Source organism: Penicillium chermesinum, assembly GCF_028974085.1.
Source record: "Penicillium chermesinum strain IBT 19713 chromosome Unknown utg000006l:1.0-2335141.0:1.0-2336784.0, whole genome shotgun sequence".
Lineage (NCBI taxonomy): Eukaryota > Fungi > Ascomycota > Eurotiomycetes > Eurotiales > Aspergillaceae > Penicillium > Penicillium chermesinum.
The window spans coordinates 374474-398970 of NW_026695316.1; the positions used below are offsets into that span (position 1 = coordinate 374474).

The 24497-nt window shown below is 50.8% G+C and overlaps 10 protein-coding genes across 10 annotated transcripts; 3 read left to right on the plus strand and 7 right to left on the minus strand.

The window, feature by feature from the left end:
• Positions 1-52: 52 nt before the first annotated feature.
• N7468_007908 (DUF4149 domain-containing protein) lies at positions 53-757 on the minus strand (the record flags this gene model as incomplete). The annotated part of the gene is made up of 3 exons (XM_058477204.1): positions 53-231; positions 310-580; positions 671-757. 3 exons carry the CDS (start codon positions 755-757, stop codon positions 53-55), a joined length of 537 nt encoding a protein of 178 aa, XP_058327549.1.
• Positions 758-2703: 1946 nt separating this feature from the next.
• Positions 2704-3622, plus strand: xanC (transcription factor xanC; the record flags this gene model as incomplete). Its single annotated transcript, XM_058477205.1, has 2 exons — positions 2704-3238; positions 3303-3622. 2 exons carry the CDS (start codon positions 2704-2706, stop codon positions 3620-3622), a joined length of 855 nt encoding a protein of 284 aa, XP_058327550.1.
• An 895-nt stretch (positions 3623-4517) lies between these two features.
• On the minus strand, positions 4518-6675 carry xanB (isocyanide synthase xanB; the record flags this gene model as incomplete). The annotated part of the gene is made up of 4 exons (XM_058477206.1): positions 4518-5126; positions 5168-5537; positions 5582-6035; positions 6090-6675. 4 exons carry the CDS (start codon positions 6673-6675, stop codon positions 4518-4520), a joined length of 2019 nt encoding a protein of 672 aa, XP_058327551.1.
• An 880-nt stretch (positions 6676-7555) lies between these two features.
• Positions 7556-7876, plus strand: N7468_007911 (uncharacterized protein; the record flags this gene model as incomplete). The annotated part of the gene is made up of 1 exon (XM_058477207.1): positions 7556-7876. One exon carries the CDS (start codon positions 7556-7558, stop codon positions 7874-7876), a length of 321 nt encoding a protein of 106 aa, XP_058327552.1.
• A 119-nt stretch (positions 7877-7995) lies between these two features.
• xanA (isonitrile hydratase-like protein xanA) lies at positions 7996-8700 on the minus strand (the record flags this gene model as incomplete). Its single annotated transcript, XM_058477208.1, has 1 exon — positions 7996-8700. The coding sequence occupies one exon, from the start codon at positions 8698-8700 to the stop codon at positions 7996-7998; it is 705 nt and encodes a 234-aa protein (XP_058327553.1).
• A 2296-nt stretch (positions 8701-10996) lies between these two features.
• N7468_007913 (putative C6 transcription factor) lies at positions 10997-13296 on the minus strand (the record flags this gene model as incomplete). Its single annotated transcript, XM_058477209.1, has 4 exons — positions 10997-11804; positions 11862-12087; positions 12146-12405; positions 12461-13296. 4 exons carry the CDS (start codon positions 13294-13296, stop codon positions 10997-10999), a joined length of 2130 nt encoding a protein of 709 aa, XP_058327554.1.
• A 635-nt stretch (positions 13297-13931) lies between these two features.
• Positions 13932-14967, minus strand: N7468_007914 (Major facilitator superfamily multidrug transporter NAG3; the record flags this gene model as incomplete). Its single annotated transcript, XM_058477210.1, has 2 exons — positions 13932-14146; positions 14196-14967. 2 exons carry the CDS (start codon positions 14965-14967, stop codon positions 13932-13934), a joined length of 987 nt encoding a protein of 328 aa, XP_058327555.1.
• Positions 14968-15024: 57 nt separating this feature from the next.
• N7468_007915 (Major facilitator superfamily domain general substrate transporter) lies at positions 15025-15615 on the minus strand (the record flags this gene model as incomplete). Its single annotated transcript, XM_058477211.1, has 1 exon — positions 15025-15615. The coding sequence occupies one exon, from the start codon at positions 15613-15615 to the stop codon at positions 15025-15027; it is 591 nt and encodes a 196-aa protein (XP_058327556.1).
• Positions 15616-17096: 1481 nt separating this feature from the next.
• On the plus strand, positions 17097-21173 carry N7468_007916 (phosphoribosylformylglycinamidine synthase; the record flags this gene model as incomplete). Its single annotated transcript, XM_058477212.1, has 1 exon — positions 17097-21173. The coding sequence occupies one exon, from the start codon at positions 17097-17099 to the stop codon at positions 21171-21173; it is 4077 nt and encodes a 1358-aa protein (XP_058327557.1).
• Positions 21174-21574: 401 nt separating this feature from the next.
• N7468_007917 (uncharacterized protein) lies at positions 21575-24267 on the minus strand (the record flags this gene model as incomplete). Its single annotated transcript, XM_058477213.1, is given in 4 exon segments — positions 21575-22087; positions 22212-23168; positions 23186-24139; positions 24193-24267. The coding sequence occupies 4 exon segments, from the start codon at positions 24265-24267 to the stop codon at positions 21575-21577; spliced, it is 2499 nt and encodes an 832-aa protein (XP_058327558.1).
• Positions 24268-24497: the final 230 nt, after the last annotated feature.

Sequence of the window (24497 nt, forward strand, 5' to 3'; positions counted from 1 at the left end):
GCACTAATTCAACCTATTGGGTAACAAGATTCCTGCCTTCAAATGCCGGTCCTCAAATGTCGGTCGACTTGTTCGAAAGCAGATTGGCAGCCAGGTTGATTCCGTAGAAAACTGTCGAAACCATGGAGATGGCATTCAAATGAATAGCCGCAGCATGGACGCGAGAGAAGCCACGGTTAGCTCGCTTGGTTCGCTCCTCATCCACTGGCGCTTTGGCGTTCTCATTGTTGTCTGTGCCGCGACAAAATCGTCATTAGGAGCCTATTCCGGGGAGGATCGCAAGGAACTAGGAAGCTCTGGGTATCATACCGTGGACATGGCGGCGCACAAAAGCAGTGGTAGTAGTCTTTGGGCCAAAGATGTAGTAGTTCAAGGCCCCCGTGCCAGCAACCACAGCAAGGGAAATGAGGCCAGGCGTGTCTTTGATCAGAGACAGGATGCTGAAGGGCGGATGCGTGGCTGCGGTGAGGAGGGCCAGTCCGATTTGGCTGCCGAAGTAGACAGGGAAGAGCTTCTTCTGGAGCAGAAGGAACTCGCGCTTTGAGAGCGCCAGGTAGCATATCTTCGTGTTGATGAAGCTCTACAGGGCATCTCTATATTAGCACACCACAGAAGGGTCTCGTTCATACCCGATCGCGCAAACAGCATGGACTCATCGCGTTTTTCTGACCTGGAACAGCTGGCTTCCCAGAAGGGTGCCGTAGGACAGCAGATGGTAAGGGAGCAGGCTCCCCATGACGCTGATCATCGCAGCCATGACGACAGATAAAGAGGCGGCAACGAGATGGGAACGATTAGATGCGCGTGGAGATGAAAGAGGTGGAAGAAGTCCGATGCTTGGGGAAGTGAAAAAGACGAGAAGATCCAAGGTCACACGCGCGACCGGTCTGTGAGGGCATTATTTGGAAGGTGCAAACGGGCTGCCTTGTTTTGGTGGCTCGTGACTTAATGACTCTAGCTTAATTCTTATTCATCCAAAGCGCACATCTTCTCTACTTCCTAGCTTGACTTCCTCTGCCGTCGTGCAATTATAGAGTGCCGGATTAGCGAATGGAAGGACCGACAGTATGGGACATTTGGTCTCCAACTTACAGCTGACCAATGCTCATATTCAAGGCCTTGCTCTAGGAGAACTTCAGGTCACCGTGGGATGACTGCATTATGAGAGGTTTGCGATGTTTACCTAGGTACCTGGTTATTGGACCCGCTCGCGCCGATGCAAACGCCGAGCTGGAAAAGCGTCTTAACCCCGAGACGCGAGCCGTGGATGGCTGTTGTTTAGTAATGCAGAAATTGTTCTCGGGGGCGGTTTGCTATAAATACACTGAGCTCACTCACCTTTTCAGAAGGTGACACCAGGTAGTGGTCTATTTGGGCTATGGTTTCATCATGAGGTGAGACGGCTGTTCCACCTGGGGCCTAACATCTCACAGTCCTGTCGCTGCAACGAATGAACAGTCCTTCAACTAGGATTCAGTCCACATGGCATTTCTCAACCATGTCTTCGCCGGGGGTTCTTGCTCAAACTTCCGTCAAACGAGTGCACGCGGGAATTGAAGATACTTTGCAGAGACTTGGAAAGCAGCATGGCATCCCGTTTCCCGCCAGTATCGGATACCTCGCGACTGATTTCAAGTCCATTGCCAGTATATAAATAATCTTGGAATTGTAGGTCAACCTAAATGGATGCTCCGGTGGATATCGAGCTATTTTGCAACGGCCAACTCTGAGCATGCTCTGATGAAGAATTGGGAGGGCACCAACTCAACATGAACCCCGATTTTTGGACCAAAGGTTCTGGACCGGAGTCTCTTTACTATGTGTTATGATGAGAGATAATAAGAGCCATTTGAGGCTTACTGTTGTCAACTAGAATTGACTTGATTCTTTCTGGTCATCCTGCATATGGCACGTAGCCCTAGGCCAACAAGGAAATTATCTCCAATGAGTTCCGCCTATCTCATGGCGTCGAAATAAGCAGAGATGTTATCTGTTCGCACCCCCAAGCAACCCTGGAATACTATCACAAGGTTACACAGCTCTCTCCATGCCAGGTGGCTCCAGATGCGCGATATAAACTAAGAGTTGCTTAGTGCCTTGACAATGCCATGTGCAACGGCACATCCCCAAACGTCGGGAATCGGAGATCCAGGGCGTCCACTCATGACAGCCAATTTCATTTGGCCAAGGGGAATTCTCATCGACTCTCACCAAAATTATTGGGCTGCTGGAAACAACCTTCGGCATAGAACTTATTGCACTAGGGAACCATGCTGATCTACTTGTGGGGGCGAAAGATCCGCGGTAGGGAAGTTTAGAGAACATACGAGGGCAGAGGCCAGAAGGCCATAGATCGCCAGCGGCTGACCAACTTCTTGTCCGGGGAAATCCGTTGCACAGGTGCGTGTGACAGTGAGATTGAGGGGCGATCTACATAAGTTTATAAAGAGACCCGATTGGTAACATCGGCACTTGCACTCTCAAGACCTCGGACGCGGTCGAACTGGTCCATTTCTATTCGCGAATCCAACCCTGTCCACGTATGCGATCGAAGAGCATGAAAATGGGGGCCAGAGGACATTCTGAGTCTCCCTCGGAGACTCAGTCACTAGCCGCCACGCAAGATCCTTTGGAGCGCCGACGACTCCAGAATCGTCTTTCACAGAGAAACCATCGTAACAATCCCTTATCCCCAGATTAGAAATGATGAAAAATGAGGCTAATAGGGACGTAGGCCGCAAGATCAGGGATCGCATTGCCAAACTCCAAGAGCGAGTCATAGCCAACGAGCTACGAGCAACGGCTGCCTTTCACGGTTGGGATCACTCATACACACCAACTCATCTGCAGTCCTCCAAGGCTGACGTGTGGCAATCCTCCCCATACGAGCATACAATAAGCCCCCGAGATTTGTCTGCGATGAGTACTGTCCCGTCAACTTCCTACCTGACGCCGTACATGCTCTCTGCTCCCCAAACAGGGTCCACAACTTCCACGAGTCCGCAGTCAATTCTCCCAGTAAATTCTTCCGGCTTCCTTGATACTTGGGGTCTGCATTCAGTCCCTTTGAGCTCTCCATTGTTTTCTATAGCCCCATCCTCTGGACCACCGCTGCCCGTAGTCAGCAGTCCAGACATGGAGCCGCTTAGGGATGCATGGGCGGGCTCAGATGTCGCATTACCCTCTGAGAGCATGGCTGATAGTCCAACTAGCCAGCCGACTTATTATGTCGCTACAGGTCATTTACCCCTTTTTTATAATTAGAACATTCCAGACTAGTACTGACAAGAGAACTTGATCAGAAGCTGCCTTGCCTCATATTATTCAGGCGCTCCAATCCAATGCGGTTTCGTCAAAGATCGTCGTCATCGCCCCAACCGACTCAATAAGCCCTTGGGCAAATGGAGCCAATAATTTGATCTCGCTCACTCATACCGGTGATGATGGGGCATCAGGAACGCCACGAAACGGGTTAAGCATGCCCTGTCAGTGCCAAACGGTGGTTGAAAATTCCCCAGGCGCGCAGTTTAGCTCTCAGGACTGGGTTCTGCCCAGTTCTGATGGGTTATTTCCCCAGCGCAAGATCTCGGGGCCCTTCGACACGAACTACGCTACAATGTGAACGGGTACATGATAGTTTCGAAAACCACCAATACGATATGATAGATCATAGGCAGATGATGTCTTGTTTTGCGATACAGATGGGCCAGGATGATAGACCAATGTTTAGTAAACGAAGATTATTCAGATCAAGGAAGCGCCGGAAGCATCAAGGAGGCCTAATGTTCATAGTATGAGCTGGGATTTTATTAGTGAACCGCGGTGATCGATTGATTGAGCCGAGGGTCAGACAGGTGAGGCGCATAGGATGATATTCCCAATGACTTGCGAACTATATGTGCCGTCTTCCCTACACCAAAATTGCCATTCACGTCTTGTCCGTGATCAGTCTCTGGGGGGACCCTTTTTTACCTTCTCCTCATCCCATTCCCTCCCTTATCCTGCTGGGCTGCTAGGAAGGTTGCTAGGAAGGTTGCTTCTAAGAATCTGCTAAGCCTAAACGGATTAGACTCTAAATGTGTCTACCAACACTCCATCCCTAGTATAATCACCTGCTATAAGGAGAAGATCGGCTTGCTACTATTTCACCTCAATACACTGTGTTATAAAATCAATTTCAAGTTTAAATAGAGTAGCCCCCGCCTTCATTCAGCGGACCGCGGCCATGTGATCATGATCATGGTAACTTGTCTTTTCGAGGAATTCTAACCCAACACTAGCTTATACACTATTTTTCTTAGCTGAATTATCCCGGGGGGGTGTCTTACTTCCCCAAGCCGCGCAGCTGGGTCCTTTTACTAGCGAAGGGGCCACATGGCAGTGAAGCGGTAAGGATTGCGGACTGCCAAGTGCCAATCTTCGAGAAACTCGTCACAAATTTGATTTCCTAACAAAGCGACTATGACAAACAATACGTGATAACATAACAAGCTCATCAATTGACATGACAAATATCTCTAATCGAAATGAATGCGCCACAATTCTCGATCACACTCACTCACATAGCCGGTGCGAGTATGCAGCATGGCTGTGTTATCATTGATCAACAAATCCCCTTTCTCCCACTCGAAACGCAGGCAAACGCGATAATCATAAATCATTTGGTCTATCACTTGGATGAGACTGGAGTCCTCATTCTCCACCGTAACGTCGCAGGTGGAAAACTTGGTCTTTGTTGAATCCCACGGCTGATGCCAGCGCAGACACGGCAGGCCAGAGACAGGATGCGTCACCGTCAGCGGGAGATGTTTTAACTTTGCATCCCAGAAACCATCGTTGTCCATGGCCCAGGTCGTTTTCTGAAGCCGCGCCGGTGTCCATGGCAGTGGCAGATACCTGAAGAACAGACGAGAGCTGGCGAACAAAGTATATCCACTTCCCTTGGGCGCGGTAGCAGGACAGGTGAAGAACTGGTAGCCCGGTGGGCGCTGGACCTTCTTCTTTTCCCCGGTCACTGGATCAGTGACATCTTCGAACTTGAACATGCCGTCAAAGTGCATCGGCATTGCCTCATTAGAGGTGACATTGTTGCCCATCTTGTCGTTGCGACCAGCATCGCGCACTTTCTGAATAATGCCGAAGCTCCAAGGCATGATTTTACCCAGACCCTCGCCGCCTTAAGATATAACTCTTCCTCAAGTGTGTCTGCAAAACCGCGCAGGATGACAGGGGACATCCCGTTTGAGATGCGACGGACCTTGTGCATGGGAATGTCGCGAATAGATGGGCGGCTTTGCAAGTCATCTGCGGGGCGAATAATTACGCCGCATGGGTAAAGATGCTCGAACTCGACCGAGAGACCATCTGCCTTCCAGTCAAAGATCTCCGACTTCTCGCGATAATAATATGGTTGTCCGTTCTTATAGATCAGCTCGTGGGTGTCGCGAACATCTTCAGCGTGGGCCGTGCGATATACTCCGTCAGCTCCGATGGCAACGGACGCATGCCACGGAGTGAAACCAAGGGCCCCCCCGAGCCTGGGGGGATCAGGGAGACCGAAAGCTTCTTCTCCCCAGCGGACTCGTGAATGGATAAGCGAACATAATCCTTTCGATTCGCCCGAATGGCGGCCGCGAACGCCTTGCCGCGAATGATCATCTGGCGGGCCGTCTGGCCAATATGGGCGTTTCTTGACCGTTTTGATTGCTGCGATCCTAACTCTTGATGGGCCAGATCCTTTGTCAAAAATTTGATATACCCGCGGTAGGTCAAGCAAGTATCATTATCGGTCTTTATAGCTTCGTCGGCGTTGAACGTCGGGTCGCCGAATATGAGCATCAGTTCGCGCCGGAGGCAGCTTGCATGTGCGAGATAGAAAGCTTTGGCAGTCTCGGGGCTGTTCATTTGGAACCATGGATGGTCGAGGAGCTCGAAGAGTCGAATGAATTTCACGTGGTGCAGACCCTTTTCAACCGCCATGCGCCGGAGCGCCTCGCCATAGTCCCACACGACCTCGTCAGGAACCCCCAAGATATCTGGAAGAGTTAGTACAATATTGATCGGGCAATTCTCCAGAACAAGGCACCTACCATTGTATACCAGCCCATCCGAACTAATGTATACATCCGCGCCGGGTGTATATACCTGGCCGATGTTCTCACAGAGGCCGTTCAAATGCGCCAGAGCCAACTCATCACCAAAGTCAGGAAGTGTCCCGAGGACTTTGTCGCGCGAGTTTGGCGACTTAAAGGGGAATGCGGGCAAGATCATGCGAATCGGTTCCTGCTTCTCCACCCGGTCGAGCACGGTGGGGATGAAGGACTCTAGCCCCTTCCAGCCACCACCGTTCTTCTCATAGTCGATCCCGTAGCTTTCAATGATCTTGAGAATTTCGAACGCCATTCTGAGCTCATTTGAGGGAGTTTCGGGAGTCATAGTGGATAACTGCCCATCATAAGAGCCGTTTTGTTGTTGTATAGAGCGCATTCCGTTTGCGGAAAGTATCGGGGGCGCAGCGCTGTCAAGCGGTGGCGTGGCGACCAAATCGACCGCATCGATCTTGATTGGGGCTTGATCGGAATCATCGGCTTCATTGGAATGGCCAATGCCATTCGTGACAGGCTTCTGTGTGTATTGGACAGGCACCGTGTCCGCAATAGGCGCTAGGGCAACCATCGTGACTGGGTGGATTTCAATGTTGTACCAATTGTCTTGCTCCTTTGGATCACGCCTGGGGGGAAAGAACAATAGAAACCTTGGAAAGAGCCGAGTAGTATCCGATCGATCCTTTTATTTGGCTTTTATATGGGGGGCTTGGGCGATCTGGGTTCGCCCTTCCAACTTTGTCCGGATGAGTCTGCGTGGTTTATTCCAGGTCCCCGGCGGAGACGCACATGGCAATCTATATATCCGGTGTTTCCACCAGGGGATTTCTTTCCTGTTTCTTTTCTTTTCTTTTCTTTTTTTTTTCGGGGAGGCAAGTACAGCGCCAGATGACTGTGCCATGGGGCTGCGGACTCAGACATCGGGCATGAAGCTGAACTTAGTCCTCGCGCGAAAAGACCTAAAAAAAAAATCAAGGAGAGCCTGTACTCGTTGGTTCTGTACCACACGACACGGGCAGTTCTGGCTCCGCAACTTGGACCAATATCTAATTGTCGACGAGGTCGAATCGCCCTGGATTCACGCGGCAGGGTACAAGGCTAGCCTCAATTGGAAAATGGCCGCTGTCTTGCTTGAAACTCGGACTGGGAGAGCGAACACGAGGCAACGATGACGAAGTAAAAAGCAGTATCGATCCACGTCAGCAGGAAGCGCGATGGGTGAATGTAGCTGGCTCGACGGTCGGCGGCGAGTAAATACGCTCCTCGACGATACCATATTCAGATGACGAGATCTGCATGGGTGTGCTACGATGGAGGGCCATCAGCAATAGGATCTCGTTTCCACCGTCGCTCGCCACCCTGGACGCCTCGTGGGATCGGCTCGTGAACTTTGTTCGCAGAGTTTGTCAAACTAAATGCAACGGGCAGGTGGTACTTCAGATACCATCTCAATGGTGACACCAAGTCGCGGAGCATTTGTGCTTTGGTACATGATCGCCGCCCTGCGAGTCGGCCAGGAATCGCCCACCTCGTGCAAAACCCTGGAACACGAAGCCCGAAAACGCGAGGATGGCTTCTCAAAGTACAACAAACAAGTTCCGTGTTCCAGATCTAAAGCGCAGCGCGTCAGCTCCCATCTGGTTACCCTCTCACAGTTTCATGATCAGAAGTGGCTGTATACGAATTGTGGGGAGGACAGCATGTTTCGCATACTGGTAGGACTCGAGCTGGACGTCTACCCTCGAGAATATTGGAATAACACCCGGGCATAGTCTTGGACGCTTATTCAGGACTTAGTTCATTTGCACTAGAAGAAAGGCTGACTATCTCCACTGCCCAAAATTCAACCCCAGCGAAAAGTGGACCGCCATAGCGCTTGACTCAGATCCGTTTAGCTCTTGAACGCGACCCAATCATACTCCATGACGCGTGACACAAACCCAGCCATCTCGGGACTTGCCAGTTCTCGAACAAGATGGAAAGTTGCATCCAGGCCTGAGCTTATCCCTCCGGCCGTAATGAGGCGAACAGCACCACCGCAGATAGGGCCAGAATCAACGTAGCGCTTATACACTGCGATTGTTTGGGGCGCGCCCTCGGCGTTGAACCGGCAACAAACTTCACGAAGGAGGTCTACTGCTCGGTGATGCGTCGTTACAGTAGCCCCGCTCAAGATCCCAGCTGCCCCGAGCAGCAGGGCGCCAGTGCAGACCGAAAACAAGACCCGGGGTTTCTCTGAAGTTGGAGCTGAGAGGCGGGCAAATTGGCGAATGAGGTCTATCTCGGCGGTTCCTGACTCAACCATGGGTTGGATCACGGACGGAGGAGCCCCGGGGACAATAAGCATATCATAGTCCGCAAGGGTGTTGACTGCCTCCGCCAGAGTCGTGTCCACGCTTATTGTCAGTGCGCTGTTGGCACGAACAGTCGGCGCTTTAGCAATGGTCTCAGTCACAAACATGCGATCAGGATCATCGGGGTTCTGATTATGGGAGACGTGGGATAACACCTCCATTGGACCGGTGAAATCGAGAATGTCAGCTCGTGGAAAGAGTAACACCCCGACCTTGTAGTATTGATTCGCCGATGCAGACATCTTTTCCAGAGGCCTAGCCCGATGCTATGCTGAAAGTCTTCTTTCCAAGGGACAGGCGAAAGCTTCAAAGATGAGCTACAGGAAAGAGAAAAATAGGATGCCTTTCAGCAGTCTGAGATGATAAACGTCAGTATAAGCATTGATGTCGGCAGTCTTCATTGGGTAGTAAGCCTCAGGCTATAGAAAGGGGAATTGCAGTCGCGGTGAATATTCCATAGCTGAAGGGGACGAGCGGTAATGCCCGAAGTTGTATCGCGGCCATACTTGGCAGATATGGGCTGAGATGACATTTGAAACCGGGAGGCTCAGAGACAAGGATTGGGGCCAGTTCCATGCAGCGGTGATTACTTTGAAATCTGCCGGGAAAGGAGTGTATTCCAGGGTTTTCCATCTCCCCACGAGTCGATTGACTAAGATGGGAGGCGAAAAGGTCCGTCCCATTGCGCTTTGTCAGGTGGATTCATCTCGGTAATTGTGCTACTACTCAGCAGGTTGTGATGAAGCACAGATTTCGGGGATGTTCGAATGTGCGGATCTTGCTCAGGACGCATTGTCTACCTGGAGTTTTCAAGAGCTCCGCGAGTCAGTGTAGTAAAGGGGTATCTGCATCCTGCATTGAGGCCCAAGGTGCGTAGGAAATGCAAGAGTTGAGTTTGCAAAGGGAAATCAGTGCAATCATTCTTCTTACGCTGGAATCTTCACCCCGACGCAAACTTCAGTTATCTAATCTTTTTGGTGGACTCCCCATGCCTACCAAAATCGGTCTTCGGGAACGCAACCCTAAACGAGTTGACCGCATTACCCAAAGTCACCCAGCATAATAGCAGGTCAATCTGGGCGGAAGCTGACTCCTCGTAGACTTCTCCTGCAGTCCATCTGTATGCAATGGCAGTCGGGTTTCTGGGTGAAGATGCCCGTGTCACCGGGTCTATTCCAATTCCCATCCACACATATAACGGGCTCCTCAGCGCCATAGTTCGGGAATGCCTATTGTTCGCCCGAAAGGCCATGTCTCCGATCTCCCAATTCCTGCTGAGAGCCAGCGTCATATAGTCGTTAGCCCTTGGCCAAAAAGGGACTGGGAGACGGAGATTAAAGTCATCATTGGCCGAGAGCCCTCCGCCAGGGCTAAGCAGGCAAGAAGGATGCAGGTGAAGTGATCATCGGAATGGTCCTGAATAATTCGAGTGGTATGTCTTGATTCTCCCTATCACTTTGCATCGGCTGTGAGAGGTCGCTGACCCGGCCAAGCGCGTGATATCCAACGGAAATGGTGCCGCTCGGGCCGCTGAAGAGTAAGGCACTCGGGACGAGCATCTCGCCTTGGATTGTCACACTCGATGCATTGGAGCCGTGGAAGGTCCTGGGCACTATACCAGAGGCCGTGCTAGCAGGTCACTCGGAATAGTGGCAAACTCCAGTTACACAATCGAATTCGCGGAGCTTATCGCTGGAGATTTTAATCAGCACGAGGAGCAGGTCCAAGTTTGAACACCCTTGTTGAAGCGGGCGCCAGACGGCCGCATATCTCCCACATTCCGGGGGAGACTTCCTGGTGGCATCTGGGCACTGGGACCTTCAGCGGAACCGAAGCCGATCGCCCCAGATGCTTAGTATGGCTCATCAACAGCGGGAACGAGAACTTGACTTTGGCTAACGGATCGAAGCGTTCCCACTTGCAGGACGGTGACGTGGTCCGTAAGACTGGTGTTGCAGGACGCGCAGCTTCTGGGGTTGGGTTTGACGAATGTATTGGAGAAGCTACAGCTAGCACTGCAACCGTAGATTAGCAATTGGACTGAAGGACACGATTGACCTAGCTACATTATATGGATCGGCGTCTTCTCTCCATCATTACATGAACAGTTTCGAACAAAGGATTACGTCGGGTATAATTCCGCCCTAGTGCACGAGACTTCCACACCGATATATCTTGGTTGCGAACACTAGCCAGTTCCACAGAATAACGCCCAAACCCCAAAAATGCTCACGCACGTGTCCATATGCACACTTCTTAGCTCCACAGTGGCGGGTGAATGTACTCAGCCGCACGATCCATAATATTTTGTAATGACCAGTCGCCACTGCCTGAGCTTTCGGGTGTAGGTGGAGGAAGAGATCCTGGATTGGGAGTCATGGCAGCTGATCCGGGAGCAACAAAGGCCCCAAAGGAGGCTGCGGGGACTGGAGGATTAGGTTGAGGTTGGTAGGCAGGATCCAAGTGACCATTTCCAGACCGCGTTTTCGGGGTTGCTGAATACCACAAGAAGCTTTTGCAATGCGCGGTGGGTTTTCGCTAAAGATTTGGCCCATTGAGTTTGAGATTCGGCGCCAGGTCCCGCAGAAGAGGTAGCATCGATAGTGGGTGGGACAGCCCCCGCGGGTTGGTCGCACCTGTAACCGGATCGTAGGAAGCCATGCCTTGATCTGAAGACGTGATGTTGCTAGTTGCGACATCGCCGTTGTCATAAGCTCTCTCCGAACTGGCGCGTTGAGCAATGATGCCTTCTAATCGCCGCAATGCAGTCAAAACATGGGAGTCAGACTTGGCCTCTTCGACAACAGCAAGCAGGAATGCGGAACTGATTGCACGTTGTAGCGCAATCCATGACCGTGCCGCATGATAGCTGATGTTATGCAATTCAATGTAGGCATCCACAGTGGTCACCAGATTCGACACACAATCTTTGCGCATGGCGACAGTGTTCGCATCTGCGCGGCCCGCTGACGGTTTGAGAGAGGGACGGCAAAGCTCAGAGCAAAAGTATGATGAGTGAAGCTTCAGCACCACCCGCTCTAGATGCTCCGTGGAGGATGAGCAATACTGGGGATCTCGCAGGTATGGCTTTGCTTCGATCATGATCTGCCGAATGCGCTCCTGGTACTCTTGGAAACTTGAAAAAGTAATATGGGCATTCGGGCTAAGCATGCGAATACGAACAACCTCCAATGCAAGGGAAATCACTTTGCACAGAGTTTCGAAATATGAAAAGTCACCGGGCTGGGAGCCTTCTCGGTAGGCAATATTTGGCTGGCTGACTGCCGTAGTTGAAGGACGATCGTAAGAGAGTGAAAAATGGCTATCTTGCCATGCCATGGACCACCTAGGAACGTTAGCTCATCGTCCTCCGAGACCTGGCAGAATGTTCGTGTTTTCTCACCATGTGTGCCGCCTTCGATACCGCTCTTCTACTGAGAATCGGCTCGACTCTACATGCAGTCCCAGCGCGAGTCCCATTCGAAGAGTCATGCCCAGCAGGACGTAAGATATTCCTGGATTCATATTGTATGAAAGAACATTTCCGATCACCAAGAGCGTTTGTATTGCTTCAATTGTTGGCTGCGACAGGAAGTTTGTCATGCGGAGACATTGATAGGAGCAGCACACTGGATCGTCAGTTAACTTGAACAATATTATACCGATCATTTTTTTTTGGTGACATACCATATACTTGGGATGTTAGTTCTCGCTCTTTACTCCCAAGATCAGACGACTGACAACCCGATGCTAAGACGGCATAGAGAAGACCGAGGTATGCAATACTCGTACCAAATGGCGTTTGGGCTTGGTCTCCATCTTCTCGATAGACTCCCCCAGCCTCGAGACGTTTTGCGAGTAAAAGCTCAAGGTCGTTTTCAAATTTTGTGATGTCTTCAATTACAGGATAAATTGCACCGGAGATATCTCGGTAGTAGTAAAAGAACCTGTGCCAGCGAGGGTTAGTTTTGCAGGGTTTGAAGGGTTCACAAAGGTACTGACTGTCTGCACTGGCCATCTGCCGGTAAAGCACTGCAGACCGCGCTGATATCAAAACTCGACATATCGGACGACCATAGGTCCACGAACGGGTATGTCGCGGATTCATTATCGAGACCCAATTTAGGCAATATACCACCCTCCAAAAGAGCCTGCAGCTGGTCAGAGCCAGATTTGTTATTCAAGATATACGCCATAACTGAGCGCGACCCCAAGTGTACAGTGCCTTTGCCGAACGTGTTCGCCGCGTGAATACCTTCACGCTCCGGAGAGTTGCCCTTGGAACGCGAGGCCCCCTCGGCGCTCTGCACACTCCCCGAATCCGGGCCCACAGCCGGGCTCTCTTCCGCCCGCTCGAGTCCCATACGAAGCGACGAGATTGTGGTTTCCATCTCTTTCAACCGGCTGCGCACATTGTCCCATTCGTCTCGCGCAATAGACACTCTGCCGCCTACCCCCAAATGGTCCGGACCGGGATGTGTATTTTCAGGTTTGACGCGCGATGGTATATCATCGTAGCTGTAGTATTCTGTTGGTTCTGCTGCAGACGACGTTGAGGCGCCGGCGGGGCTCTCAAAGGCTTGGGCTCGTTTCTTGGAAGGTCTTTCGTAAGAGCAGAGGTCTGCATGGTCGCGCTTAACACAGCCGTCGCAAGGCAAGTTCCGATCACATTTCACCTTACGTGCATGGCACGGGTAGCATGCTTTAGGCTCGCGCGCTTTGCGCTTCGTGCGTATAATGGCGTCTATCTGAGCCTGCGGGAGGTCGGTCGGCTTTTTGGCCCCGGCGGCCATGTCGGAGGGCGAAATTGATGTTGACGGCGGATATGGCGATGTCATTTTGTCCTCGAAAGCTCTATCGGCTCGCTGATAATGCTCCGGAGCTGCCCAATACCCGCGCGTCTTCAGGATAACCTCCCGCGGGCTGGACCACGAGTGGGTCGGATTAAAACTTCAAAGATGAGGGATCTAGAGACAAATTTTTAAACAACACTCATTCGCCCATGGTTCTGAGGTGAAGACTGAGTGGGTAGGCAATTGCAGTTGTTCGGAGACAGCGCAGAGAGCCGAGAAGCCTCATGCTCGCTCTTATCGACATCCACTGCGCGCACGTGATAATCCCAATGCGGGAGAGGCAAGGTGGGCGACGTCAGTGACCTTGGTTCCACTGCGACACTTATGTGGGTTTTGGGTCTTCGGAAATGACAGTTATTAACATTCATTCAGTGATTCATTTTGTAAACTGCGCATAGTAGTATTGAGGTGCTCTTCGAATCCTCGATTCCGCATTATCGATATTTATGTCCAATTGATATTTCCGGATCGTCCCGAATCCACGTGGAAAGGGTCGCAGTTATGATCCCCTGCGCATCCCCTGCACACCCTATTACTGTGTATAAACCTGCAGATCTCGAGTATTCTTTCCGAGCAATCAAGCTTTGATACCCTGCTCCTCATCATCACTGAAAGCATATTTAGAGAACCGGCGAATTGCCCTCTCCCTTAAAATAGAAGACATATGGAATAGCACAGCAGGCCAAAGCTATGAAAGCCAGGAGGGAGCTCGCCCACTGATATCCTAACCTCTTGTACATCTGTTCTGTGAACAGCACGGTAGAGGCACCCCATATAGAACGTAGAAAAGTCTTTGCTGCCAGCGCTGAGGCAGCTTGATGCTGATACGTATCGACTTAACGGCTGTTAGTGTCGCGAGTTTCACTTGGGGAATATATCCATACCGAGATAGTTATTTGCTGAGTTGTACAGAAAGATAAAACCAAATCCAACCGGGAATCCTCCTATAGCCGGTCCAATCCAGTGTACATCAGGGTAAGAAGTCCATGCGAAGATAAAGAGACCGATGGGAATAAACCAGCAAGAGTACATCATTGGAATCAGACGCTTTTCAGCTGGAGGCTTGCCATTGTACTGGTGTGAGATCTTGAGGTAACTCTTGTTCACAAATGGAGAGCATGCGGCACTGCCTAGAACACCGATCGCCAGTGGGATAAACATCAGACCAGTCATCGATGCACTCCAGCCTTTGCCGAACTGGTAAACGATCGGGTATGCCACGAAAAACATGTACAGGAGGCCGTAAAGAACGGACATGTAGATGGCGATGAAAAGAACAATGGGTTCAAGCAGAAGTAGCTGGAATGGACGAATAAGAATCATCCGCAACTTCTGTCCCAGAGGGCGAGAGTCGAGTTCTGTCTCGGTGGTGTACGTTGGATCATTCTCTGTCTTGCGCAGCTTCGCAGCTCTTCGCTTCAGCAGCGTTGGAGTGTATGTCTCGGGGACAGTGAATGTGACAAGCGTCCAAGAAACGAAGGACAAAATCAACTGCAGCCAGTAAAGCCACCTCCAGCCGCAGTTGTCGCCAAGAAACCCACCCACGAGAGGGCCAATGGAAGGGCCAATAAAGGGTGCAGCGCTGAATGCTGCCATTGGAACGCCTCTTTCTTCATTCTTCCACAGATCCGATAGAGTACCTCCAACCAATGTCATTGGGGCACTGAATGCGATTCCATCGATCAAGCGGCAGACGATGAGAGTCCCAATGTTTTAGGCCACGGCGCAGGGAATAACGAAGATGACAGCAATTCCGAGGGTAATAGCATATACAGGTCGCCGTCCGAACATTTCGGACAGAGGAGCAAAAGCCATTGGCCCTATAGTTCTGGTAAGCATCTTATTATAAGCTTGGGCATCAAGTAACTTACCCACACCAAATCCAATAACGAATACAGTAACCACCAAAAGACTAACCTCCTCGGAAACGCCAAAAGATTTTCGGGGCCCTGGGATATCTGCTGTAATAATACTACTGCATAGCGCCACGACAAAACATGTAAATGCGACGACCATTGTGCAGTACCATTTGTATGCCTTCGACCAATTCTTGGGGTTCTCGGGGTCGTCGACTGTGAAGGTGACCAGTTTCCAGTTCTCTATCTTTCCGGTTGCATTTGACTGGGCCGGCTTGATGAGTGCGCCTTCTCGTGTTTCCGTTGCGTATTCTCGTAGGTCAGCGCCATTGTTGACTTCGCGAACCGGAAAATCAAGATAGGAAACCTGTTCTTCGGCAGCGGACTCGACACATGCAGTTTGGCTGGTGTAGTTCGCCCCAGATCCCGGAGATTGGGGGGCATCCATATCAATCCGAATACCAGTAAATGTTCAATGTCATGATAGTTGTGCGGAGTACGTAGCAAGAGACTTTGGTTTTAGGATACGGTATCATGATAGTAGCCAAACCTACTACGATGAGAATGTTATGATGACATCGTAATTTTTGAAATACTATGACAATGCCTATTTATTCTAATTACTCTCCTTTTCACGAAAGTTTTTGATCTTTTCAACCCTTGTTACAGCGGGCTAGATGTGGAGTACGCGACAGGAATGATACTGTGGGTTCGTGTTCTGGAATCACACGGAGGCACCTCGTCACCCCCGGAAGGCCGGGAGAAACGGAAGAAACAGACGAAACCATTACGAGTTAATTACAAGTCGTTGTCAAAGTTTGACGATATACTGATAACATTATGAAGTGGATATACAAAAGAGTATGCTACAGTGATGATCTCCCCGACGAAGAAAGAGGTAGGCCTAGACAGGTATCAGTATCTGTTTCCTTAGAATCAAGGTCATAAATATAAATTGCTATGTTGAGTGATTCTCGGCATTTTTTATCTTCTTTCCTGTGAGATGACTACTAGGAGGACATCGACCTTATAAGCTCTCTTGTGCACTAAGAGTATCATATCAGTACCTTTATAAGACGAAAGGGCCTGTTGAAAAGATATACTACAGCCAGCAGTAGGTAAGAGAACTTACAGAGGTTGCAAACTGTGAGTTTTCATTACCGTGGAGACCGATCGCGGAATGTCATATATAATTGACTGTGTGCACCTCTCGAGGGCCAAAGGCGTGAACGTCACATTTATTAGACTGCTCTGTGTGTGACTGTGTGCCCATGATCTGACACTAACCACCCCCTGACGATATCAAGGCGATGTACAGCATAAGTCGATTGAACACAATAGCTTTTTTGCCATTTAATTATTCTACTTTTGCTTTTCTTATTTATCAAAGTAGATCATGTCATTCCAACTTCTGTATGCCTTATACAGTCTTTACGAGTTCTGTGGCTGCTTCGGGTATTGATCTTGTTGATTATCGCGCGGAGTGCTTAAATTTAAACGATCTAGATCACTGAAGGTACGAACGACTCTTCATTGCGAAGGCAAGTTGAAAATTCCCATTCGGAGGGCAGCTTGGTTCCGACCGCCTCGTCAAATCATGGGAACAAGTGATAAGTCCAAGCATTCGCGATTCTCGCGGGAAAGTGGACCTTCGCTGGAGTTTAATTGAGTCTTTTCGTAAAACAGTCTACCGCGACCCATCAGGTCTCATTTTATTGGATAAAACTTATCTCTAATCACGTGATGATAAGATCCCGAAAGAGGCTAGCGCGGGGCTGCTGCTCAGTTTTTCCTAAAAGTTGAAGAGTCACCCACCGCGGGGAGTCTTGAATTCCTTACTCAAGCCAAACTTGAGAGGCAGTCCTCCTCCTTTTTCCCGAGGAGGATTTTTTTAAGTTCAATCAATTTCGGGAGAAAAATTTTTCGAGCATGTCCTCTACAGATTCCTATGTTGCCATCCCCGGCTCGGTGGCGTTCTCCCGGTCGCGCGGGCATGCTATTGCTGCAAGCCTAGGAGTCCAGGACGTTCGAGCCCAGTGGGTTCATTATGTCCACCTTTCCCGACCCCTTAACGATTCTCAGCGCGCCGCTCTCGAGCAGCTGTTGCAATACGGAGATATCACCGACATTCCGCCCACCTTCAATTCCAGCGACGGCCACTTCGATACCTTCTACATCTTTCCCCGAACCGGAACTATCTCGCCATGGAGCTCTCAGGCAACCGGAATTTCACACGTGTGTGGCCTTCGTCAAGTTGTGAAGCGCATTGAGCGTGGTATGAAAGTATCCTGTCTGCGCAATGGGGAGCAGGACTACAAGTCTGGATACAAGGATGTGCTCCACGACCGCATGACCCAGATTATCAGCAACGAAGAGCCAGACCTTACTGCCATGTTTTCGGAGCACGCCCCTCTGCCTTTGAAGACAATTCCCGTACACAGCAGTGACAAGTCCCCCAAGGAGGTTCTACAGGAGGCCAACAAAGAATTAGGCCTGGCGTTGGATGATTCGGAGATCGACTATTTGGCGGAAGCGTACGGCCCCAATGGTGCGATTGCTCGGGACCCTACGGACGTCGAGCTTTTCATGTTTGCTCAGGTCAACTCCGAGCACTGCCGTCACAAGCAATTCAACGCCTCTTGGGTTATCGATGGCCAGCCCATGCCCAACAGCCTCTTCGCTATGATTCGCAACACGCACAAGAAACACCCCGAATTCACAGTCAGTGCATACAGCGACAACTCTGCTGTTTTGGAAGGCTCTGAGGCTGCTTTCTGGGCACCAAACCCCACCACCGGAGAGTGGAACCATACCAAGGAAGTTGTGCACTTCTTGGCCAAGGTTGAAACACATAACCACCCAACCGCTGTCTCACCATACCCTGGTGCTGCGACTGGCTCTGGGGGTGAAATTCGAGATGAAGGTGCTACTGGACGTGGTTCCCGTCCCAAGGCTGGTCTTTCAGGCTACTGTGTGTCTGACCTTTTGATTCCCGGTCTGAGGCAGCCTTGGGAACTGGATGTCGGCAAGCCACAGCACATTGCCAGCAGTCTCGACATTATGCTGGAGGCTCCCATTGGTAGCGCTGCTTATAATAACGAGTTTGGCCGCCCTGTCACTGCCGGTTACTTCCGAACTCTCCTCACCGAACTTGACATTGGCAACGGACAGAAGGAGCTCCGTGGTTACCACAAGCCCATTATGATCGCTGGCGGTGTTGGTACTGTCCGACCTCAGCATGCGCTTAAAAACCCAGACATTGTCAAGACTGGTTCTTACCTTGTCGTTCTTGGCGGTCCTGCGATGCTTATTGGTCTTGGAGGCGGTGCGGCTTCTAGTATCACATCTGGGGAAGGCTCAGCAGACCTCGATTTTGCTAGTGTCCAGAGAGGCAATGCCGAAGTGCAGCGAAGAGCCCAAGAGGTCATTAACGCGTGTGTTGCTATGGGAGATAATAACCCCATTAAGTTCATCCACGATGTTGGGGCTGGTGGTCTGTCGAACGCCCTTCCTGAATTGATCCATGACTCCGGTCTGGGTGCCACCTTTGAACTCCGAGAAATCGACAGCGCGGACAAGGGTATGAGCCCCATGCAAATTTGGTGCTGCGAGGCCCAGGAACGATACGTTCTCGCCGTTGGTGAAGAGAGCATGAACAAGTTCACTGCTATTGCCCAACGTGAGCGCTGCGGTTTCTCTGTTGTTGGCCGGGGAGGTGGTACATCTGAGGAAGAGAAACGACTCATTCTATTGGACCGGGAGTCTAAGGAGTACCCATCCCCGATTGATCTCCCATTGTCCGTCCTCTTCGGCAAGCCACCACGTATGACAAGAATTGTCGACTCGCGCAAGTTGACCTTGCCCGCTATCGATTCAAGCCTTACAAAATACCTGCCCTCGCTTTCAAACAAGGTCGAAATTGTCAGTGAAGCTGTCAACAGAGTTTTGTCTTTGCCAGCCGTCGGTTCAAAATCATTCTTGATTACGATCGGTGACCGAACTGTGGGTGGTCTTACTGCTCGTGACCAGATGGTCGGCCCATGGCAGACACCCGTCGCCGATGTTTCGGTTACTGCCACATCGCTGCTTCAGGGTGTTAAGACTGGTGAGGCTATGGCTATGGGAGAGAAGCCTACTCTGGCTCTCATCTCCTCTGCTGCCTCCGCTCGTATGGCTGTCGCCGAGTCCCTCATGAACTTGGCCGCGGCCGATTTGGTGGAGCGTCTCACCCATGTCAAGCTCTCCGCCAATTGGATGTCAGCTAGCAGCCACCCAGGTGAAGGTGCGGCTATCTACGAAGCTGTTGAGGCTATCGGACTAGAGCTGTGCCCCAAGTTAGGTATCAGTATTCCCGTCGGCAAGGACTCGATGTCTATGAAGATGAAGTGGAAAGATGAGCAATCGAAGGAAGCTAAGGAGGTTACCGCTCCCATGTCTCTTGTCGTATCGTCTTTTGCCCCTGTCGGTGACTTCCGTAAAACCTGGACTCCAGCTCTTCGCAGCTTTGAGGAGGTTGGCGAGACTGTTCTCATGTTTGTTGATCTTGCCTTCGGCCGTAAGGCTCTCGGTGGCTCTGCTCTCGGTCAAGTGTTCAACGAGGTTGGCAACGAGAGCCCTGATGTTCGCGACGTTGATATCTTCCGAGACTTCTTCGATGCTACTCAATCTCTTCAGGACGCCGGCATTGTTCTAGCCTATCACGACCGCTCCGACGGTGGTCTTATAACAACGCTCGCGGAGATGATGTTTGCTGGCCGATGTGGCACTGAGATCATGCTCGACCAAATCTGTTCCTCGTTCAACACCAAGGACGTCATCGAATGTCTTTTCAACGAGGAATTGGGAGCTGTCTTCCAAGTTCGCAAGGAGCATGAGATTCAATTCCGATCTTGCTTCGCTACTTGCGGGCCGCCCCCGGGTCTAATTTCAAAGATTGGTCGCGTTTCTGAGAAGAAGAAGCAGAACCTTGTCATCTACCACAAGGCATCTCTCATTTACCGCAATACCCGTGCTGACCTTCAGCGAACCTGGGCCAAGACATCTTATCACATGCAGAAGATTCGTGATAACGCCGAATGTGCGGAGCAAGAATACGAGAACATCCTCGATGACTCCAACCCTGGTCTGTCATGGCGACCAACATTTGACCCCAAGGACCGTGGACTGCCTATCATGACCAGTTTGTCCCAGTACTCCCCCTTCAGCAACAAGCCGCGCGTTGCGATTCTGCGTGAGCAGGGTGTCAACAGCCAGGCGGAGATGGCCTTTGCCTTCAACACGGCTGGCTTCTCCGCAGTCGATGTGCACATGACTGACATCATCTCTGGCCGTGTCTCCCTTTCCACCTTTGCTGGTCTCGCTGCTTGTGGTGGTTTCTCCTATGGTGACGTTCTCGGGGCCGGCCAAGGCTGGGCCAAATCGGTTCTCCTGCATGAGAACACTCGCAATGAGTTCGAGGCATTCTTCAAGCGCCCCGATACCTTCGCTCTGGGTGTTTGCAATGGCTGTCAGTTCTTGTCCCGTGTCAAGGCTCTTATTCCCGGTGCCGCCCATTGGCCCAGCTTCGAGCGCAACACTAGCGAGCAATACGAAGGTCGTGTCTGCATGGTCCGCATCTCCGACCCCGATCCTTCTCGCCCCAGCGTCTTCTTCCACGGCATGGACCGCAGCGCCCTGCCAATTGCCGTCGCCCACGGCGAGGGTCGTGCATCCTTCGCTCCCACCACCTCTGTTGCCAACTTTGTGCGCGAGGGTCTTGCCCCTGTTCGTTACGTTGACAACGCTACTCTCAAGCCTACCACTCGCTACCCATTTAACCCCAATGGCAGTCCAGAGGGTATCGCTGGTGTGCGCAACGAGGATGGCCGCGTACTCGCCATCATGCCTCACCCAGAGCGTACCGTCATGAACGGTATTGCTAGCTATCTGCCCGCGGACGCTGAAGCATGGGGCGACATTGGGCCCTGGGGCCGCATCTTCTTCAGTGCTAGACGCTGGGTTGGTTAGGTTAGATTGATGTTATGTTATATGATGCTATCACGTGCAGCGCTGGCTGCTTTCTGCTCTTTCTGTCAATATTCATGTTTATATTTCAAGGACACTATGGGAGTGAAAATGGATTACGTGGAGGAGTATAAGATAAAGAACAATTTATATTTGAATGAACTCAATCTCCTCTTTTGGAGTTAGGGTAGAAGTACTTGCAGAAATTGGGCAGTATTGCATCCGACGTGTGTGACGCCAATAGTTGCAGTATTACTAGCTTATAGAAACTAGTATATTCGTGGACCGAACAAGCAATTCATTATTTGGGTATCAAATCTACTAGTAGCTAAAAAGCAAGTTCATCAGGGTTATCTGCGTAACCACAGCCATTAATATCATAGCAGCCCTCTCCGGGAACCTGATCAGAATTTCACCAAAGCTTTTCTCCACTCCAGCCTCTCTGCCAAAATATTCCAGCTAGGCAATCCATCTGCTCGAGCAATTCCCTTCAGCCCATCAGCAACGAAACTGATCAGATGGTCAAATCTAACTTTCACATTCCTCATTCGCAATTCGTAGGGATCGTCACGGAAGGATATGGTAAGGGTATGCTCCTGATCCAGAGGATCATCGTCTTCATCTGAATCAGAATCTTCGTTTTGCCCTCGCCGGGACGTTCGAGATATGAAGCGAGAGTCGGATATTCCGTCTTCGGGGGCTGCTGCTTCGAAGGCGTGTGCGGCTTGCAAGTCTGCAAAGTGGATGCAAAGATCCAAGATATTGATTACTGCCTCGTGAATTGGTGACAGACCTGGTGATAGGAGGAGTTGGTCCTCTAGCGAGGCTAGATAAGACTCGTGAGCTGCAATCATAGCATCAACATCCTCGGCCTGGGAGAGTGACAAGCGGAAAGCCTGTCTCTCTGGTCGAAATAACTAAGTGGGTGAAGTGCCCGTAGATAGAATCGATAAACCATAGTAAATTGTGGTGGAGAGCGTGAACAAAGTTGCTCTGAGTCCCAGATTGGAGGGTTCGGAAATCTCGCAAACGCTGTCGCACAAGGGCGTATTTTGCGCGGCGGATTTGCATTAAGAATTTCGAGATGCGTTGATATGACTGGGTTGCGCTCTTAGGGAAAATATTTGCAACAGGCCAGGGGAGAACATAGTCGATTGATGTTGATTCGAGGGTGCGCACAGATCTGCTTGGAGGCTCCGTACTGCTTGATAGGCCATCTGTTCGTACAACCAGTCTTGACTGGTCGAAGGATGCTATGACACTGAACGTGGATCTGAGTAATTCTGTCAGGAGGAATTTGTCATCCCAGTCTCGCCCACGGTCCATGAGTTCAAAGATCTTAGAGTCAATCAATCCAAGGATGCTCGAATCTCTGCCAAGGTAAACATACTCCAAGGCGTCGATTGAATTCCAAAGACCGCATTGCTCGTCGAGTTCGGTTCGCAGCCTGCGAGCGCTGACGGCGTGGTTCGCGTCGATCAGCTTCTCTAAAGACGATTCGACTAGCGCGGAGAAGGGAAGAGGAATAGATGACAGTGTTTCGGGATGGGAAACATTTCGGAATATCGTCTCCGAATTCTCGGAAGGCCCAGGGCCGTCTGGAAGAGCATTCAAGTGATGCAGGAAAACCATGCTCTTGCCTGTGGTAAAGATTCTGTTGACAACGGGCTCAAGGAAGCGAGGTATGTTTTGGTGTTGGACCCCTTCATAAAGAGCGTACCAGTCATGCCAAAGAGTACGCAGGTCCCCACTACCTTGCAATTTGTGCACAAAGAAGGCACTGTCGAGAGGATCAACATGACCATTTTCCATCCAAAGTTGGATAGATCGAGCGTATGTTTTGAAGCAAGAGAAGAAAAGAGCGGCAAAGACCTCAAATCCGCTCGTGTCCCCCAGAGCTTCCAACATACAAACGAAGTCATAGAGTAGATCGAGACACCGCATTGGTTTACCGTCCTGCCCCAGGAAGAGACCAGGTCGGCCACCTGAACGAGATGTCTGGACTGCTCACGCACATCGTCGAAAAGACGAAGGACACTGACAGTTGATCCAGGAGAAAGGTAGGAGCATTCATTTTGAGAAAGCATGCCGTCAAATGCTCGCAAACGCTCTTCGAGACCCCAACGAAACGTCTGCATGTAAGGTATTGTTTGAGGAGACGCCGTGAATTGACGGACCGTGTCAACTTTGGCGCCGATCTCCGTAAATGAAGACAGAAGTGCAGAGATTGCTTCTGTAGAGGAGTGCGCAATGGTGAAACGATGATCAACTTCGATTCTTTGATCCAGGCGCCAGAAAATCGAAGTTGGCAAGCCGCGGAGCATGAAAATTGTTTCTCTAGCCAGTTGTAGCTCTGAAATGACCCGAGACGCAACCTCGTTTCCTTTAGCGTGTGGTGCCTTGGCGTAATTCTCAGCTTTCCAGAATTGCGCTTGCTCAATGGATGCAATCAGCTGCTCATCAGTCTCCGGGATGAAGACGTCTGCCGGTATCTCATAGTCCTCTTCTCGAGTTTTCGGTGTACGTGGTGATATTTTCGGAAGAGACTCATCAGTTCGAACAGAAGCGATTTCTTCGTCAGATGAACCGGCACCAAAATCGATTTCTTCCCAGATATCTTCATCGCTATATGCAGCTCCATGGGAATCTAGATCAGTCCAAGTCAGTTTCCCTGCCTCGACTGTCTTAGTGGATACCTTTGGCGGTTCAATCTTCGCAAACTGAGCCGGGCGATCGGACAGTTGCAGGAGTAAGCTCAGCAACTCTGGGGTCCATGGGTTGCGACAGCCGTCTAGCTCGCCAAGCCGATCCCTGAAAGCCTCAGCTAAATCGTCTCGGTTGAGGACCTGGAACTTCTCCTGCAGGCCATCAATCTGACGAGAGACTTCGAACTGATTTGTGCGCACGTGAGCACCAGGTCGTAAAGATCCCTCCACGCGACGTTTCAAGCCTTTGACGCGAGTAGATTCCTGAAAACCAAGTGAGCGTAAGTTCAGAGAACGCGCGGGATGCGATATCTTACATTCTGGCTGGGGGGAACCCTTGCTACAGTGGTGACCAACTGATCAGCGAGCAATGCTATGGCCGCAGGCGCCATTGCAGAAAGAATCGATGGTGTCGATGAAGAGGAGGTGCCTTTCTTCCATGCGGGAAACGCGAATCCCGGCGCCCCCCCCTTCCGCTCTGTGGTTGGCCAGTCACTGTGGGTTTTGTTAGGTAAGCAGCGTATACTCTCACCTGATTGGACGAATCAAGGCCATCTGGAAGAGTAACTTATGCTAGGCAGTTGAGGTCGTGTGGCTATTTCAACAGCCATGCTGACTGGAC